Source organism: Capricornis sumatraensis, chromosome 7 (genome assembly GCF_032405125.1).
Source record: "Capricornis sumatraensis isolate serow.1 chromosome 7, serow.2, whole genome shotgun sequence".
NCBI classification, from domain to species: Eukaryota; Metazoa; Chordata; class Mammalia; order Artiodactyla; family Bovidae; genus Capricornis; species Capricornis sumatraensis.
In genome coordinates, this window is record NC_091075.1 from 44534436 (window position 1) to 44550171 (window position 15736).

The 15736-nt window shown below is 36.9% G+C and overlaps 1 protein-coding gene across 1 annotated transcript in view; it reads right to left on the minus strand.

Annotated features, from left to right (window-relative positions):
- ADGRA3 (adhesion G protein-coupled receptor A3) overlaps positions 1–15736 on the minus strand; it is a 128898-nt gene that overhangs the window by 57581 nt on the left and 55581 nt on the right. Inside the window, exons 5-10 of the mRNA XM_068975206.1 lie at positions 14562–14633; positions 11591–11751; positions 9762–9975; positions 4884–5048; positions 2141–2342; positions 782–937 (exon numbers count right to left, since the gene is read on the minus strand). Of these exons, the coding sequence (XP_068831307.1) occupies positions 782–937; positions 2141–2342; positions 4884–5048; positions 9762–9975; positions 11591–11751; positions 14562–14633 (970 nt within the window). The remainder of the gene's footprint in view (positions 1–781; positions 938–2140; positions 2343–4883; positions 5049–9761; positions 9976–11590; positions 11752–14561; positions 14634–15736) is intronic.

Sequence of the window (15736 nt, forward strand, 5' to 3'; positions counted from 1 at the left end):
AGTCACTAAATTTTCATGCCTCGTGTATCTTAATCATTTGGAATTTTGTTTCAAAAGTGCTAAAATAGTCTTACATTTTCTCTAGGACATTCCCAAAGCAATTTAACACAAGATCTGGGGAACTAAAACTCTCATGAAGAAGGATGAACAAGTGGGAGTTTGCTGTATGACACAGGGAGCCCAAAGCCAGTGCTCTGTGACGAACTAGAAGGCTGGGGTGGGGAGGGCGTGGGAGGGGACATATTTTCACATATGACTGATTCATGTTGATGTATGGCAGCAACTATCCCAATATTGTAATTACCCTCTAATTTAAAATTAAATTTAAAAAATTAATAGAAGAATAAAAAAAGATTCTACTTTCTGAACATTGTAAATTGTTAAGCATACAAAGATTTCTTCAACCAACAAATTTAAGTGGTGATTGAAAAAAAACAAAGAAGATGAAAACACACCAGTGGGGAGAAGGGAAATCCCAGGCAGCCTGAGAGATGCAGCCCAACTCACACACACCATAGATGCAGAAAAAGCTGCTTTCTCACAGGCTGGTTCTGCCCTACCCTGGTACCTAATTTCCAAGAACTAACAATCCACCTCTACTCCTCCCAACAAGTCCCCATGACAGACGGAGCATAGGTTTCTCAATGACAATTCTGGAAATTAAAAGGTATATTTAGTTCAAATACAGCAAACATAAGTAGGCTTTAAAAATAGAGAGTCAGCTCTATCACACGACCATTTGCTGACATACTATATGCTACAAATCCAAACCAGAAAATACCTCTTTTGATTTTTCCTCTTTGGTAAATCTTCCAAATTTCTCTATCATTTCAGCCACAAATATAACATCCATCTTGTCCGAAAAGTTGGCTGCTTCCACAGTGTAAGCTAATAATTGTCGGGCTGTAGCCACAGCGTTGGTAAGATTGAGGGGCATCTGTATTAAAAAGGCAAAAAAGAAGCACTTAGCAAGTGAAGTGAAAGTCACTCAGTCATGTCTGACTCTGTGACACCATGGACTGTATAGTCCATGGAATTCTCCAGGCCAGAATATTGGAGTGGGTAACCTTTCCCTTCTCCAGGGGATCTTCCCAACCCAGGGATCGAACACGGGTCTCCCATATTGCATCTTACCTTTGCATTTCAAAACATGGCAATTTCAAAACTCTTTATCACCGATTCACTATGACCTTCCTAAAATGCTTTTTCCAAAACTGAGAAGACAAATTTTATTGGAAACTAACTGAAGGAATTTTCTTTAACTTAGAATGAAATAAAACAATACATAAAAACACATCAGGGAGGAACTTCCTTAGTGGTCCAGTGGTTAAGACTGTGCTTCTAGTGCAGGGGATGTGGGTTTGAACACGCTACAGCACGGCCAAAAGATAAAAATAAACAAAGTTAAAAGTTTAAAAAGAAAAAGAAAAATCAGGGAAGCAGCCTGCACCATCTCTTCATTTCTATCTATCTAAATCCTATATACACTCAATTCTAATTGCCTAGTAACACCTTTCCCAAGTATTCCAGCCAGGAGGGATCAGTATCTCTCCTGGAACTCCTGCCACCTGGGAGTACGAACCACTTATTTAGCACATATCTATACTGCCATGCACGGCCTGTAATGTTTTACGTTTGTTTATTATTAAACACAACTCAGCACCAACCATTACGAAAAGTGTATATCAGGTGCAAAGAAGCATTAAAAAATGTGTAAAAGAAACCACCTGCCAGCTGCTTATAATCGGCTAAGGTTTTAAAAAAGACATAGAAGCAGAGATGAGAAAAGGCATACTAAAAGGACAAGCACAGCAAGGCATCTCTTGTGACAAAGGGATTATAAAAGGAACTGAAGAGGGGGCCTCCCAGGTGCTCTTCAAGAATGGCTGGGATTCTGTTTGGGGATACAGATGCTAAGTTACTCAAGCAAAGGCATAAAGCCAGGCCATGCCTGGAAAGGAAGAGTTAGAGAGGGCCTTGAATACTGGTTGAGAAGAACAGGTCTGATCCCGAAGACACAGTCCACGAAAGTATAGACACCAAATCCTTACGCTTTACCAGTATTTAAAAAACTTATGTATTTGGTGTGAGCACCACGTCTTATTAGGAACCTCAGCAGATCTGAAGACTTTCCAGTTACCTGATTAAACATATAAAGAACTCTAGTGACATCGTTCGCATACTGGCAGCGAGAATAATCATCATCCGCCCAAAAGCCACCTCGATCACATCTGCGCCAGGCCTTTCTCTCATCCTGTGCGTTCCCAGGGTAGATCCCACTGCCGTGGGCGTTCCGAGTACACTGCAGGTACGCGGTGATGCCTGCCAGTGTTCTGGGCCACCTAGAGAGACGAAGACACAAGAGAACCTACGCTGACACAAGGAGCAGCAGGGGAAAGTCAAGGATCGGGACATGTCACACAGAATCAGAGGAAACTCAAGAGACAGAACTCCTTTAATAATAAAGACAAACACAAAAGAAGTTAAAATGAACTAAAACCATTGTAAGGTAACAGCTGAATAAATTTTAATGCCATAACAGAACATTTTCCTACAATATTCTAAATATAACCACGGAAATTGTACCTTATCAAGTAGAACAGAAAAATGGTGCACCAAACGGTCTTATGTTTCTTTAATTATTGTTACTGTATCGTTGGCTTATATAACCATTAGTTATATAAGGTCAGAATCTTTTCCAATACGAATAGAATTTGGCCTTTCACAGAGAGAGAGTTAGTATACTTGCAGAAAGGACTGCCATCCTTAAAGTGGCCTGCCTGCAATGCTGGCCCTTAGGTGGCACCCAGGAATTTGGGGCTTTTTGTGTTCACAGTTAACTGGTAAGAGTGATTCACTTTACCTAGACAGTCTGGGGAAGCCACATGGTGTGCGCTGAGCACCTGCTTTCATCCTGGGGGTCTAAAATTTTGGAATGAGATAGACAGAGGTTGCCTTTATGAACATTTCCCAAAAGGAGTTTTGGATGCTGAGACTCCAGTGGACTTTCCTGGTCAAAAACACTACACAGAGGCTGCTGCCTTTTCAAGGCTGGAGGAGGGGTAGGCTCTGCATGAGCCTCCTGGGAGGCAGAGATAATCAAGAACTTACACACTGATCGCCCCAGAATCCATCTGTGTCTTCTCCCCTTATTATCCGGCTAGGTATATTACTACATCACTCTATCTGAGCTGTGACCACAGCTGCATGCTGAGTCCTATGAGTCCTTTCAACAAACTTTTGCACTTGGGGGGTATTGAAAACATTCAATAACATATACAACCAAATTTATCTGAGTGAAGCCCAGATAAATTGCATAGGTACTGTGCAAGTGACTATACCAACCTGCTGGCATGAAATCAGCACTAACTGGACTGGGAGAAATCTTTGTTATTTGAGCTCTATTTCTCCAAAACTGGGAATGAAAATAGTGTATTTAATAAAAGCTACAGATGACTTACAACATATGAACTTCTAAATTACAATATCAGCCACACCAAAATGTAATGCATTATCAAAAACTGTATAAATAGATCAAGCAATGCTAAACTAAATCTTACTAATGCAGTGGAAGTTCTAACTGTATTATATCTTAAGGAGTGTCAAAAGATAAATAATTCATTAATCAGTTAAACAGATTCTTCTATTTTTAAAAATGAAAACACTCCAAAACTATGAGTAAAGACAGATAATACACCATAAATAGAAAATATACTATGATTATTTAATAAAGGCATTGAATGTAACAAAATTAACAAATGGTATCTATTTCACTTCAAAGTATACTGTATAAATATTATAAGTTAACAGTTAATCCACATAAAAGACTTATCTGTTGGCAACAATAAAATTATGATTTCCACACACTCATATCCAGAAAAATTTTAAATGGGGGAGAAGAAAGGAATGTCAAAAGGCATTTAATTTAATTTTTAAAAAAAATCAATGAAGAACTAGCTGAGCTAGTTGTTACTGCTTCTTCACCTTGGACTTGAAAGAATAACAACAGAGGGTTTTTTTCTTATCCTTAAAAATCAGACTTATAGCCACAAGGCAGCAAAAATACCAATCACTTACAGTGTAAATTAAACCGTGTATTCAAAAATCTCTATGCTGCTTTAAAGAGCTACATATTTCCCTTCATTTATATTAACTATAAACTGATTATTAAAATCCTGAACATAAAGCATTTTAGACAAATAATAAGTTTAAAGATAATGTTTTAAAGCAACTTTGAAGGTAAGGGGAGTCTAAAGTAAAAGTTGTTACCGCTCACAAATTCATTTAACTCAATCCTAACATAATCCAACACTACTGGCTTCCCAGCTTTCAGGCCACCCAACAGCTTTCATTTCTCAAAGTGCCCTCGTTTAATTGCTAGAAGAACCACATAGGGGAGGGAAATTGGGTGTGTGTTTCTGCTAAGTACAATGTCTACCAACTGTCTGCAGTTAAAACTGAATTAACACAACAAAATCTTCCAAAGGCCATCCAAAAAAAGCCCCTTAGAAACAGGAAATGCTGTTAACCTGTCTGAATTTCACACTATTTGAGTGGAATTTCCAAAATGTTTCCTAAGGCAGTGGTTAACTACTACAACAAAACTACAAAATAAAAATAAACACTTCTGGCTCAACCTTCAGGGACTCATCAATCAACAGATCTGAGATAAAGTTCAGGCACCTGTTTTTACTTTTAGTTTCCATAAATGATTCTGAAATCACCATTCTAAAGGGTAGTCCTTAGAAATATAAGGATATATATTTGAATATATTTCTCAAATTCTTACTGAAGACAGGAGACCAATTACATACATCTATGCCTTTGAGAATAGAAAGAACTGAGGCAAATCAGCCCCTTTCCGCACTCTCCAAGTCACTGACCTGAAATCTCCTTTATTGTTCACCACCCTCTCAGGAGGACAGTACTGCGCAGAGCTTTCTAAGACCACAATATCCACGGTTCTTGTATTGTTCCCACGTTTGGTCTGGACGTGGCAGCCCCAATTTCCAGTCGATCCAGCCTGAATATTAGAAATGGTTAGGGCACTGCATGAAGAAAGAGTTTAAAGAGAGAAAATCTGGTTAGGCAAGAAGGGAGACAACATGTGCTTCGATCATGCATTTAGCAAACATGACTGTCGCTGGAGGCTAAGCGCTTGCTAGATAAAAACGAATAAAAAAAATGATCCCTCCATTTAAGCACTTCAGCAGCAAGTCAAGAGGTGTAACGTAAGAATGAATGGAGGGCAGTGGCACTGAGACTCTAGGAAAAGGCAGGGCAGGCCATGCCACGGAGGGAGACCAAGCTCCAGAACAGAAACACCACGGCCCTGCCTTCAGCAAAACTAACGGAGACGCTGTGTGTTTTCCATTTTGTATCTAAGTTCATTCATATCTTTTTCTTTAGATTTCACATATAGGGATAAAAACAGAAACAGACCCACAGACATAGAAAACAAACTTATGGTTCTCAAAGGGAAAGGAGGGAAGAGGGATAAATTGAGTTTGGGATGAACATATACATGCTACTACTATACATGAAACAGGTAACCAACCTAGTGTATAGCACAGGGAACTCAATATTTTGCAATAACCTATAAGGGAAAAGAATCTGGAAAATGTATATATACACACAGGTATACATATGAATGAATATATGTATGAATCATCTTGTATACCTGAAACTAACACAACATTGTAAATCAACTACACTGCAATAAAAAAAAAAGAGAAAAAAAAATCAAAAGCCTAACAATTAAAAAAACTAACAGAGAAGTTACCAGGTTACATCTTGGGAATTCTACGGAAAATATTCAGATTCTATGGAAAATATTCAAGCATGAAGGAGACTAATATAAAGTGCGTAATTAATATTTAAAATGAAATATCTTATGGAAAAGGGGGGAAAACCTATTAAGTCTCTAAAAAGATTTAATAAATTACCAATTAAGGCTTTTAAAAAAGTAGCTTTTCATTTAGAAGTATACTTCATCTTCTAATAACAGCTATATTTCTTAATAGCTGTCAAAAAATTCAACTTTCAAGATGACATCATAATTCTCTAATGTAAAACCTATTAATTAAAGAGCAAATGGCAGAATCTTCAATTAACCTTTATTCCCCCCACATGATCTACTATACTTTGCTTTTATGTAGATACAGATAAATCATTAGACATAAAGCATGTATCATTTTAATTAACTCACTAAAGAATGTCTTGAAGTTAATACCCATTTTTGTAGCTTCCTGAATCATTAACGGCTATACAACAACAAATGCTCTAATAAAGACTTTGAGGGACTGTGATTCTGAACCAAAGAAAATGTTTATCATCTTTACAAAGTTAAACAAATTAACTTACTAAAATAAATATACTCAAGGTAAAATGACACAGAAGAGTTTGACATTAAATTTAAATAACCAAAACTTTGCCAACTAGAATTCTACTTTATATGACTCTACTGAACCAGGGGGAAGTATATAAAAATTTGGGGCAATAAAAAGCATTCTCAAATCCAGAAGTCCCCATATTTTCTCTCAGTTCATGGTACCTTCACTGACTAGATAACTTTCACAGTGCCCCTAGCCTAAAAGAAACACTTACGGTGGTTGCAATGACTACAAAAAATCCTAAAACTGTGTATATATGTCCTAATACCTTAGAGCCATTTGAAAAAAAAAATCAATTTAAAATAAATATTTCATTCTTACATAACCACAGCTGCTTCCTAATGGGTTGTGCATGCTTACTGGGCACTCCAAAATTAATCAGATACGGATCAGACAAACAATGATATCTCTATTTCTTATTCCAAAATGATTTTTATACAGTACTTGCATTGTACCGTAGTTATTGTCAAAATACCAGTATCTAAGATATGACACAAACAAAAGGGAGGCAGCATGATGTAATGTCAACACCGTAACTGCCCAGAGCTGGTAGCTGTGAGATGTCCACAAGTGTCCAGTATCACTATGCTCAAACACTCAGAATACCCCACAGCACCTCTGTCCATTCACTACAGCATCCCAGAGCACACTCTCTGGGGAAAATGGTCCTAACGTTTTTTAAAGATAACTTTCAGCAATACCTTCAACGTCTAAAACCAATTATCAGAATAAATTTTTCAAGAATCCTCAACACAATACATTAGGAGATTTAAGAAGAAGGGGGTAGCTTCAATTGCAATGTCCAGGAAAAATACAAACTCCAGTTCTTATTAATGAAGGCTCAATGACATGCAAAGACCAATGAAGAATCAAGAGGTCTATGAGGTTAACCAATCCAATAACCACATATTTCCTTCTCCTACAATTTTCTATTATTCTGGAGCTAACTCCAGGTAAAGGACGTCCCAGTCTTCATGCGAAAGACTTTCACTTTGGTAAGTATTCCTACCAACAAAAAACCATTATGTGAAGTTGCTATCCTTTGAATTAATTTTTTTTTAATGCTAAAGGAATTTAGATTAAGTTAAACATGACTTACAGAAATGAATTTATAAAGTAAATCTGGTTACTTGTTACAAAATTTAAGAAGCCTAAATTGAAGCTCTTGGAACTATATTCAATATCCTGTGATGAACCATTAATGGAAAAGAATCTGAAAAAGTGTGTGAGGTGCTTGGCTGTAGAGCAGAAATTAACGCAGCACTATAAATTAACTAAACTTCAGTAAAATTTTAAAAAACAAAGCTTTTATTCAGACAAGAGTTCTATTACATTTTTAAAGCTTTACTGTTGTACTGTATGTCCATTATTGTCTACTCAGACAATAAACTACTTCAAGTACACAATTTGGTAACTTCAGATATATGCATACACTTGTGAAATTATCACCACAGTAAAAACAATGTAACAGACTCTTCCCACTAATGCAAAGAACACACAAAACTTTCCTAACAGTCTTAAACCCCTAGCAAGCGAACTGTGCTTCTGGTAATAGAGTGAGAGAAAGTGTGAGTTGCTCAATGTCCGACTCTTTGCAACCCCTTGGACTGTCTGTGGAACTCTCCAGGCAAGAATACTGGAGTGGACTGCCATTCCTTCCTTGGCTCCTATCAAACCGCACTCCCTACATTTAACAGCTATAAGCTGTAGACAAACTACAGCAGGACAACTACCTGAACACGTGGTGATGATCCAAAGCCAGCAGAAGCCAAAGAGGAACTGACTTTAGGAAGAAGAGATTGGCCCTGGGGAGTAACCAGGAAATTTTTTAAATGACTTTTGCCCAAGGGCAGGCATTATTCAAAAAGAAACTCAAAATCTGAGTGGTTGAGAAATCAAAGACAGAGGTGAAAGCAGCCTGGCTAGAAGCCCAAACTTGTGCATATATAATTCACCCAGTTCTTTAACTGATCCCTGACCTACATGCGGACACGGGAGATTTCAGTGGATGCCTACTACACAAAAGCCAGATCCAGGAGTTTTAGCTTAACCAAAAGTGAATTGCTAAATGAAACAAAACCAGCTGTCTTTGAGAAGAATACAAAAGAATCCAGAGTCAGGGGTCAGCAAACATTTTCTTTGAAGGCCACACAGTAAATACTTTAGGTTTTGCTGGCCGAGAAGCAGTACTATTCTGGAGGTTATCTGTATAACCATTTGAAAAGTAACCATTTAAAACTATAAAAAAAATTCATCGGCCGGATTTGTCCCATAAGCCGTACCTTGTCAGCTTCTCCACAGCAAATCATTCACAGTATCTAGGATGCAATCCCATATTACCAAACATATAAATAATACTTTTTAAAGTAGAAAATATAAACCTTATTCATAAAAAATAAGCAGGGTGATGACCCCCATATAACCCAGACACTAAAATAAGAGGCAAGGATATAAGGGTTTCTACTATAAAAGTTCAAAGACATAAATGAAAATATGCCTCTAAGGAAATCACAGAAGAGAAAGAGAAATTATGAAATAGAATATTCAAACCTCAAAATTCCCAGACCTGTGTCTGAACTCAGAGAACTATGAGTTTCTTGGTAGTTTTTTCATGGTACTTTTGTACTACTACATAAAGTGCCTCAGTAGAAAGTTATAGCTCTATCCTTAAATATTCAAGTTGAGGTCCAGCTTCATAAAATTGATAAAAAGAGAAGAGAGAAACATAGAAAAGGCTTGGAGAGATACTCAGAAACAGAGGCAGAGAGCAGGAAAGACAAAATTCAATGCCTACAGATTACCATATCACCAAAATAAAATACAATGAGTGATAACATATTTATTTTTATCCTGTTTTTTGTGCTTTAACTTCATTCGAACTAACTATTGTGGCACTTGCACCAAACATGAGGTTAACAGGTGGTATACTGTTTTATACTAACCGGATGAAAAAAGGCAGTATCTTAAAATGCAACATTAATCCTAAAACAGTGAAAATTAGGTGATTCCTAAAAGTGAAATTCTGAGCTTATTAATAGCAGCAGGAAATAGTTTGGTAAAGCAGGAACTTAAGTTTGGTTAAAAAAAAAAAAAGTTTACATTTTTTCCTCTTGAAACTTTAAACGAAAAGTCTCCAACTTTTAAAGTCTTTCCCTTCTACCTTATGCTTTTTTTACCTCCAAAACTAGATGGAAAAGATAAAGAAAAGATAACTTTCAAAGATAAATAACAATCAGAAAAAGAAATGTCAGACATTTGCTTTTTAAAGGCAAGAAGGTAAAATACTAATTTAAACGCCAACTAAACAGTATAATTTCTGAGATGATAAATAAAATCTACAGAGACAATTCCTCATCTAAAAGAGTTTACCTTGCAATCAATGAGCAGTTGTGAACCATGTTCTTTTCAACAAAGATACCTTGGGATTCATCAGTCTCGACTATTCGCCCATCCTGATACCATAACACTTGCATGTCTTGATCGATATATGAAGCCATGCATTGGAAAGGAAGGCTGTCTCCTTCAAACACAACTTGACGATGAGACGGAGTCATGTAGAAAGACGGTAATTCAAGGGGAGGATCTAGAGATAGCAGCATAAAGACTCAGTAAACAAAGACTACATTCACACTACAGAACTTAAAATTATGGAAGTTCTAATTGACAAATTCCTCAGTAATCAGCATTCTAGTTTTACCATCAACAAAGATGTCGCTGGATTAAGAGGATCCCAGAGGAAAACACCGTTAAATAAAATTAAAATTAAACCATTTCATGTCACTTTTACAAAGCTGATATATTTCTTTCCAATAAAAAAAATAAAAGAAGGAAATTTTAAACTACATATGCAAAAACAGACACAAATATCATGGCTCATTAAAAACCTTTAAAATATTCAGTCTCTAACACAATAATTCTACTTTTAGTAGCAAGCTATCCTAAATAGCTAACATGTAAAGACGTACGTAAGGAAATTAATCTTGTTAATATTTATGGAGTGAGAAATTAACAACCTAAATATGCAGTAGTAAGGAAATTATTGTGGCTATATCCCTATAATGTAAAAGTAAAAGTTATGGCTATATATCTATAAATGAATTGGTATGCACCTTTTATATCAGTATGATGAGGAAACAAGTCTGCATTATTTAGGAAGTTTAAAAATGATACAAAATAACACTAGAGTATGGTATTTTGGATAAAACATTATAAAAAGGTAGAAAATTGATATGTATACCAAGATATCTTTGATGTTAGCTACCTATGAGTGATAAGTATGAGTTTTAGGTTTTTTTTTTCCTTCTTTCAGTTTTTTCATTTTTTCCCCCTAGCTTTATGGAGGTATAATTAACAAAATTATAAGACATTTAAAGTGTACACCAAGGTGACTTCTTATGTGTACACATTATTTCTTTTCATAAATCTTGAATCCAATGAGCACACTTCACACGTGAAACAATAATAATGATGAAAATAAAAGGAAAAAACTGATAGGGTTGTTTATTTCCAAGCACAGAGACTAAAGAAGAACCTCCCTCTATCATTTTAAGGACTGTTTCTTGTTTTTTCTGTGTTTTGTTTTTAATTAAACACATGGTAAATGTATTATTTCCCTCAAGTCTTCAGGTATTCTGGAAAACCATGATTTTCAACAGCTTTATGCTATTTCATTGAATGGACTGTCATAAGTAAGCCAATGCCCTATTTTTCAGAATTTAAGATATGTTCATATATAAAATCTAGCCGATGATTTCTCAAGAATTAAGCCCTACATGCAGAATTAGCTATAGCAAGTTGCACCAATTCTTTAAGAACACTGATGCATCCTGCCAAGCCACCCTTCAAAAAGGCCGTATCAATTCACACCCTATCAATAAAATGCATGATTGCATCCTGAGATTTTAGTACTATCAACAAATTACTGACTTGCTATTAGAAAATGTGAAGATCTATGCTATTTATTGAAATTGAATTTCATTAAGAAAGCTGTTCAGAACCTAAGAACTTTAAATGCCAACTGAAAAAAACATTTTTTAATCCAACTGACTTAACTGTTGACAAAAACTAATTATTACCAAATTCATGAAGAGTGATGGCTACAGTCGGTTCCAACGCATAAAAAGAATCCTGAAGTTTGTCAGGAAACACGTGGCAGCAAGTAAAACACAGTTAACCCTTTCTCAGTTGCTCTTCCTTACCGCATGTCAACAACTCCTGCTTCACACCTGTGACTGGCTGGGCTTGAAGAGACTTGGGATAAGCACACCGTGTGTCCCGAACTGTGATGTTTCTCTCCTTTACCCAGCGATGCATCCACAATATGTTACAATCACACAGCAGATACTCAGTCTGAAATTCTCTGTAGCACACAAAATGCAATTTAGACAGTATGGTAAACGAATTAAATTGCGCTTCTGCTTTACACTGGCTTAGTCTTTGCGTGGCAAGCACACAGCTGCTCAGTCTCACCTAGGGCACATCAGCTGGTTATGGTTTCCTTCCCAGTGAGATGATGTCGAATGTCTGACCCCAAAACCCCTTCCCACCTGATCCTGGACTGACTCTGCTTTCAATCAAAGATGGTATGTGAACAAAATCGATTCATCACCTATGAAACACACTTCTGAAGCCCAGGGTACTGGAACATCACATCCACATTTATTTTGTCTATCAAACTTCTACGGGTATGTCATCAAGTCCGTGGCACTATTACTGGAAACTGACGCTTTCCCCATTTCTTCCAGCATCATTGCCATGTTCTTGGCTTAAATGTCTGCAAACCCTGTTAATTCTGACAGCATAAAGCAACATATGACTGCTTCGCATGGTTATATTCTGTTTGTCTGACTAGGATGACTAACTTCTAATTCCTACAAACCACTTTCTGGTGAGTTCACAGCATTATCTTTTATAAACACTGACAATTTTGCTTAATTTTTGCATGAAAATACTTCCTACATTCCTGCTATCTAGGGTTTCAAAAGTCAGATCATTTTTGCACTCTTTATTTTCCTAAACTTCACAGAAATGGCTGACATAAGCCCACTAAAAGGAGATGTTTTCACTAAAAAGCAGTTTTCTGGGTAAGAATGTTAATAGTACCAAAAAGACCAGATCAGAGTTTGATGCAGGGTGTAGGAGCCACAACACTTAGTTGTGGCATGTGGGATCTAGTTCCCTGACCAGGGATTGAATCCAGGCCCCCTGCAATGGGAACACAGACTCTTAGCCACTGGACCACCAGGGAAGTCCCAGAACCACGGGTGACACTCGGTGGAAGAGTTTTCCAGGCAAAGGGCCCCACAAATGCAAAGGCCCTGAGGCAGAAGCATGCCTGCCTGGCATCTTGGAGGATTACAGTAGAAGAGGGGGACTTGACTGGACTTGAGATCAGGGAAGAGTCAGGGAACGAGATGATCCAAAGCCTGTTCACTACGGCAAGTTAGTGGCTTTTACTTTGATCTGAAAAATGATTGCAGGTTTTTAAGCATATGAAAATATTGCCTGTCAAAAAAATTATTATTTTTTATAATTATAAGATAATTATTATTATCTGTCTCAGAGAAAGAGAAATATCACGACATCCCTTATTGTGAAATGTAAAAAGAAATGATACAAATGAACTTACTCTCAAAACACAAAGAGACTCACAGACTTAGAAAACAGAACTCATGGTTGCTGTGGGGAAGGAATAGTTAAGGACTTTGGGAAGGTTATGTACACACTGCTATACTTTAAATGGATAATCAACAGAGACCTATTGTATAGCATATGGAACTCTGTTCAATGTTATGTGCCAGCCTGGATGGGAGGGGAGTTTGGGGAGAATGGATGCGTGCATATGTATGCCTGAGTCCCTTCACTGTTCACCTGAAACTATCACATCATTGTTAATCAGCTATACCTCAATTAAAAAATACTTTGGGTATTAAAAATAAAATTAATATTAAATTTTTAAAAAAGAAAAAAAAAGTTTGATGTAGGGATTCTAGAAGTATGTCTGCCATGATGGTGAGGTGCCCCCTTGAGCACCTAACCCATTGGCTTTATTCCAATGAAAGCTGCTAAATGAAACTGAAATGGTAAATTTATAAAACTAAAGATGAAGAGGAGGGCAGGGAAAGGAAAAAGAAAGGGGAGGGGAAGAGGGGAAAGGTAAGAAGTGAGCATACATCAAACAGGCATCTGGCAGAGAAGACATCTTTCACTGGAAAAAGAGACTCAAGTCTGTATGTCACATGCAATAAAAATTTGAAAAACCATTGTATTTAACTGTAATTCCAATAGGAATTAGTAAAAGTTATGCTTTGAGACATATTAAAGTCTACTGAAAATACAGTAAGCTTCGAAAGTAACTCCTAGACAATCTAATCTCTCACTTAACAGAACAGGTTTTGGGTGTAAAAAAAAAAAAAATACAACTCAGCCAATTTTAAAGCTACAGAGAACTGTGTAAATATGACCATACACTGACTTCCTAAAGCAGACATTCTATGTAAGCATGCCTAAAAATATCAGTAATAAGCTGTGAATTCAGTTTGGGAATGGAGTCACAGGATAAAATTAATCTCTAAAGCATAAAATGAAGTGAAGTGTTAGTCACTCAGTTGTGTCTGACTCCTTGTGACCCCACGGACTGAGACTCTCCAGACTCTTCTGTCCATGGGATTCTCCAGGCAAAAATACTGGAGCAGGTTGCCATTTCCTTCTCCAGAAGATCTTCCCAACCCAGGGATCAAACCCAGGTCTCCTGCATTGCAGGCAGAGTCTTTACTGTGTAAGCCACCAGGAAAGCTCTCAAAGCACAACATAAGTCCTAACTATAAACGCTTCATAAGAAGGGAGGCTTATTTTATACTTTGGAGATTTAATTAGGTAAACAAAATATTTTCTAATTTGGAAACACAAAGAAAAAAATTACCAACCTATTTAAATATAAATTAGAGAGATAAGAGTATTCTAAGAAGAAAATGGTTGCTCTAGCCTGACACACATTATTAAGGTTTATGGTATGTTTTTCAATGTGAATGGGAACTCTCAAGTGAGATTCTAATTATTGCAAAATCACAAGATTTTCCCATGAAGTCTCTTAAGCCATATAATAGCTGTTTTTAATTTTCAGACACCAAGATACATTTACAAAAACAGGAAGAAAAAATTCTTACTTACAAAGATCGTAATGAGCCAAGATAATCAAAAGTTCCTTGAGATAATGAAGAAAACAAGTTCCCTGAAAGGTTTCTGGAAAAAAAAGGAAGTAACTTCACTGTAAGAAAGGCGAACAATTATGTATCATTTTATATTTCCTAAAACATCCTATCATTAAATACTGTTACTAAGAAGTTATGAAAGTTGTTTTAAATCTCATAGAAAGAAGTATCTAGTAAATATTTTCTCCAAAGTTGAAGAAAATTAACCTTATATAAAGCAATAAATAAAATTACTTAAAATTACTGCTAGATAAGGATTTTTCTGTTAAATAACATGTAGAACCTCCAAGTTACATTCCTGAACCTGATTTTTAATCATGCTCTAATTGCAACTAAAACTGCTCTTCAGGAGTTCACTCAGTTTCATTTAAGGAAACAAAAATTTAAAAACAAAGGAAAGGATGGTACGAATAAGCAGCAGCAGCTGACAGTCACCTACTAAAATATATTGGAAGAGTGAAATGGGTCCAGGGTTTAATCAAAGATTTGGGATAGAATTCAGTGTTGCCCTTGGGCAGAGTATTTACCTCTCTGGTTTCCCCTTGTATCCGTGGCTTTAATAAATATATAAACACTTGTAGAGTTTGCTATAAATTGTAGAACACCTTATGCTACTATATGAGTAGTTTGTACAGATCATTTTTTTGTGATTTCTTCCATGCTCGACTTTCATAAGCTCCAGGACAGAAAGGACTTGTGTGTCTTATTTATTTGGGTACCTCTTGCAGCCAGTAAGAAGCCAGAGTATACAGAAGGTGCTCAATTGCAGTGGCTGGCTTTCAGAATATAGACCCCAGCTTTAGGAGCTGCTACCAAGGGCTCCAGGAAAATGGCAGGATGACCCAACCACCACATGATCTGCTCAGTGCCTGTCGTTGTATCAAGAATGCCATAGTCTGGACCTAGAATTCTCACGGAAGAAGTCCTGAGACCCGCAGGGAGGCCTGCCTTGCCTCCAGAGGCTGAGTTAAATCCTTTAAGCATGGAAAAAAGTGACAGCTGGGTAGAAGGATTCCCCAGTGGGGAGAGGGAAAAGACTTGAAGGGGGCAGAGGTCAGCTGTTTCCATGACACCTGCAATGACGTATTTCTGGATGGGAAGACTTAACATTGCACAAACACCAATCCCTCAAAA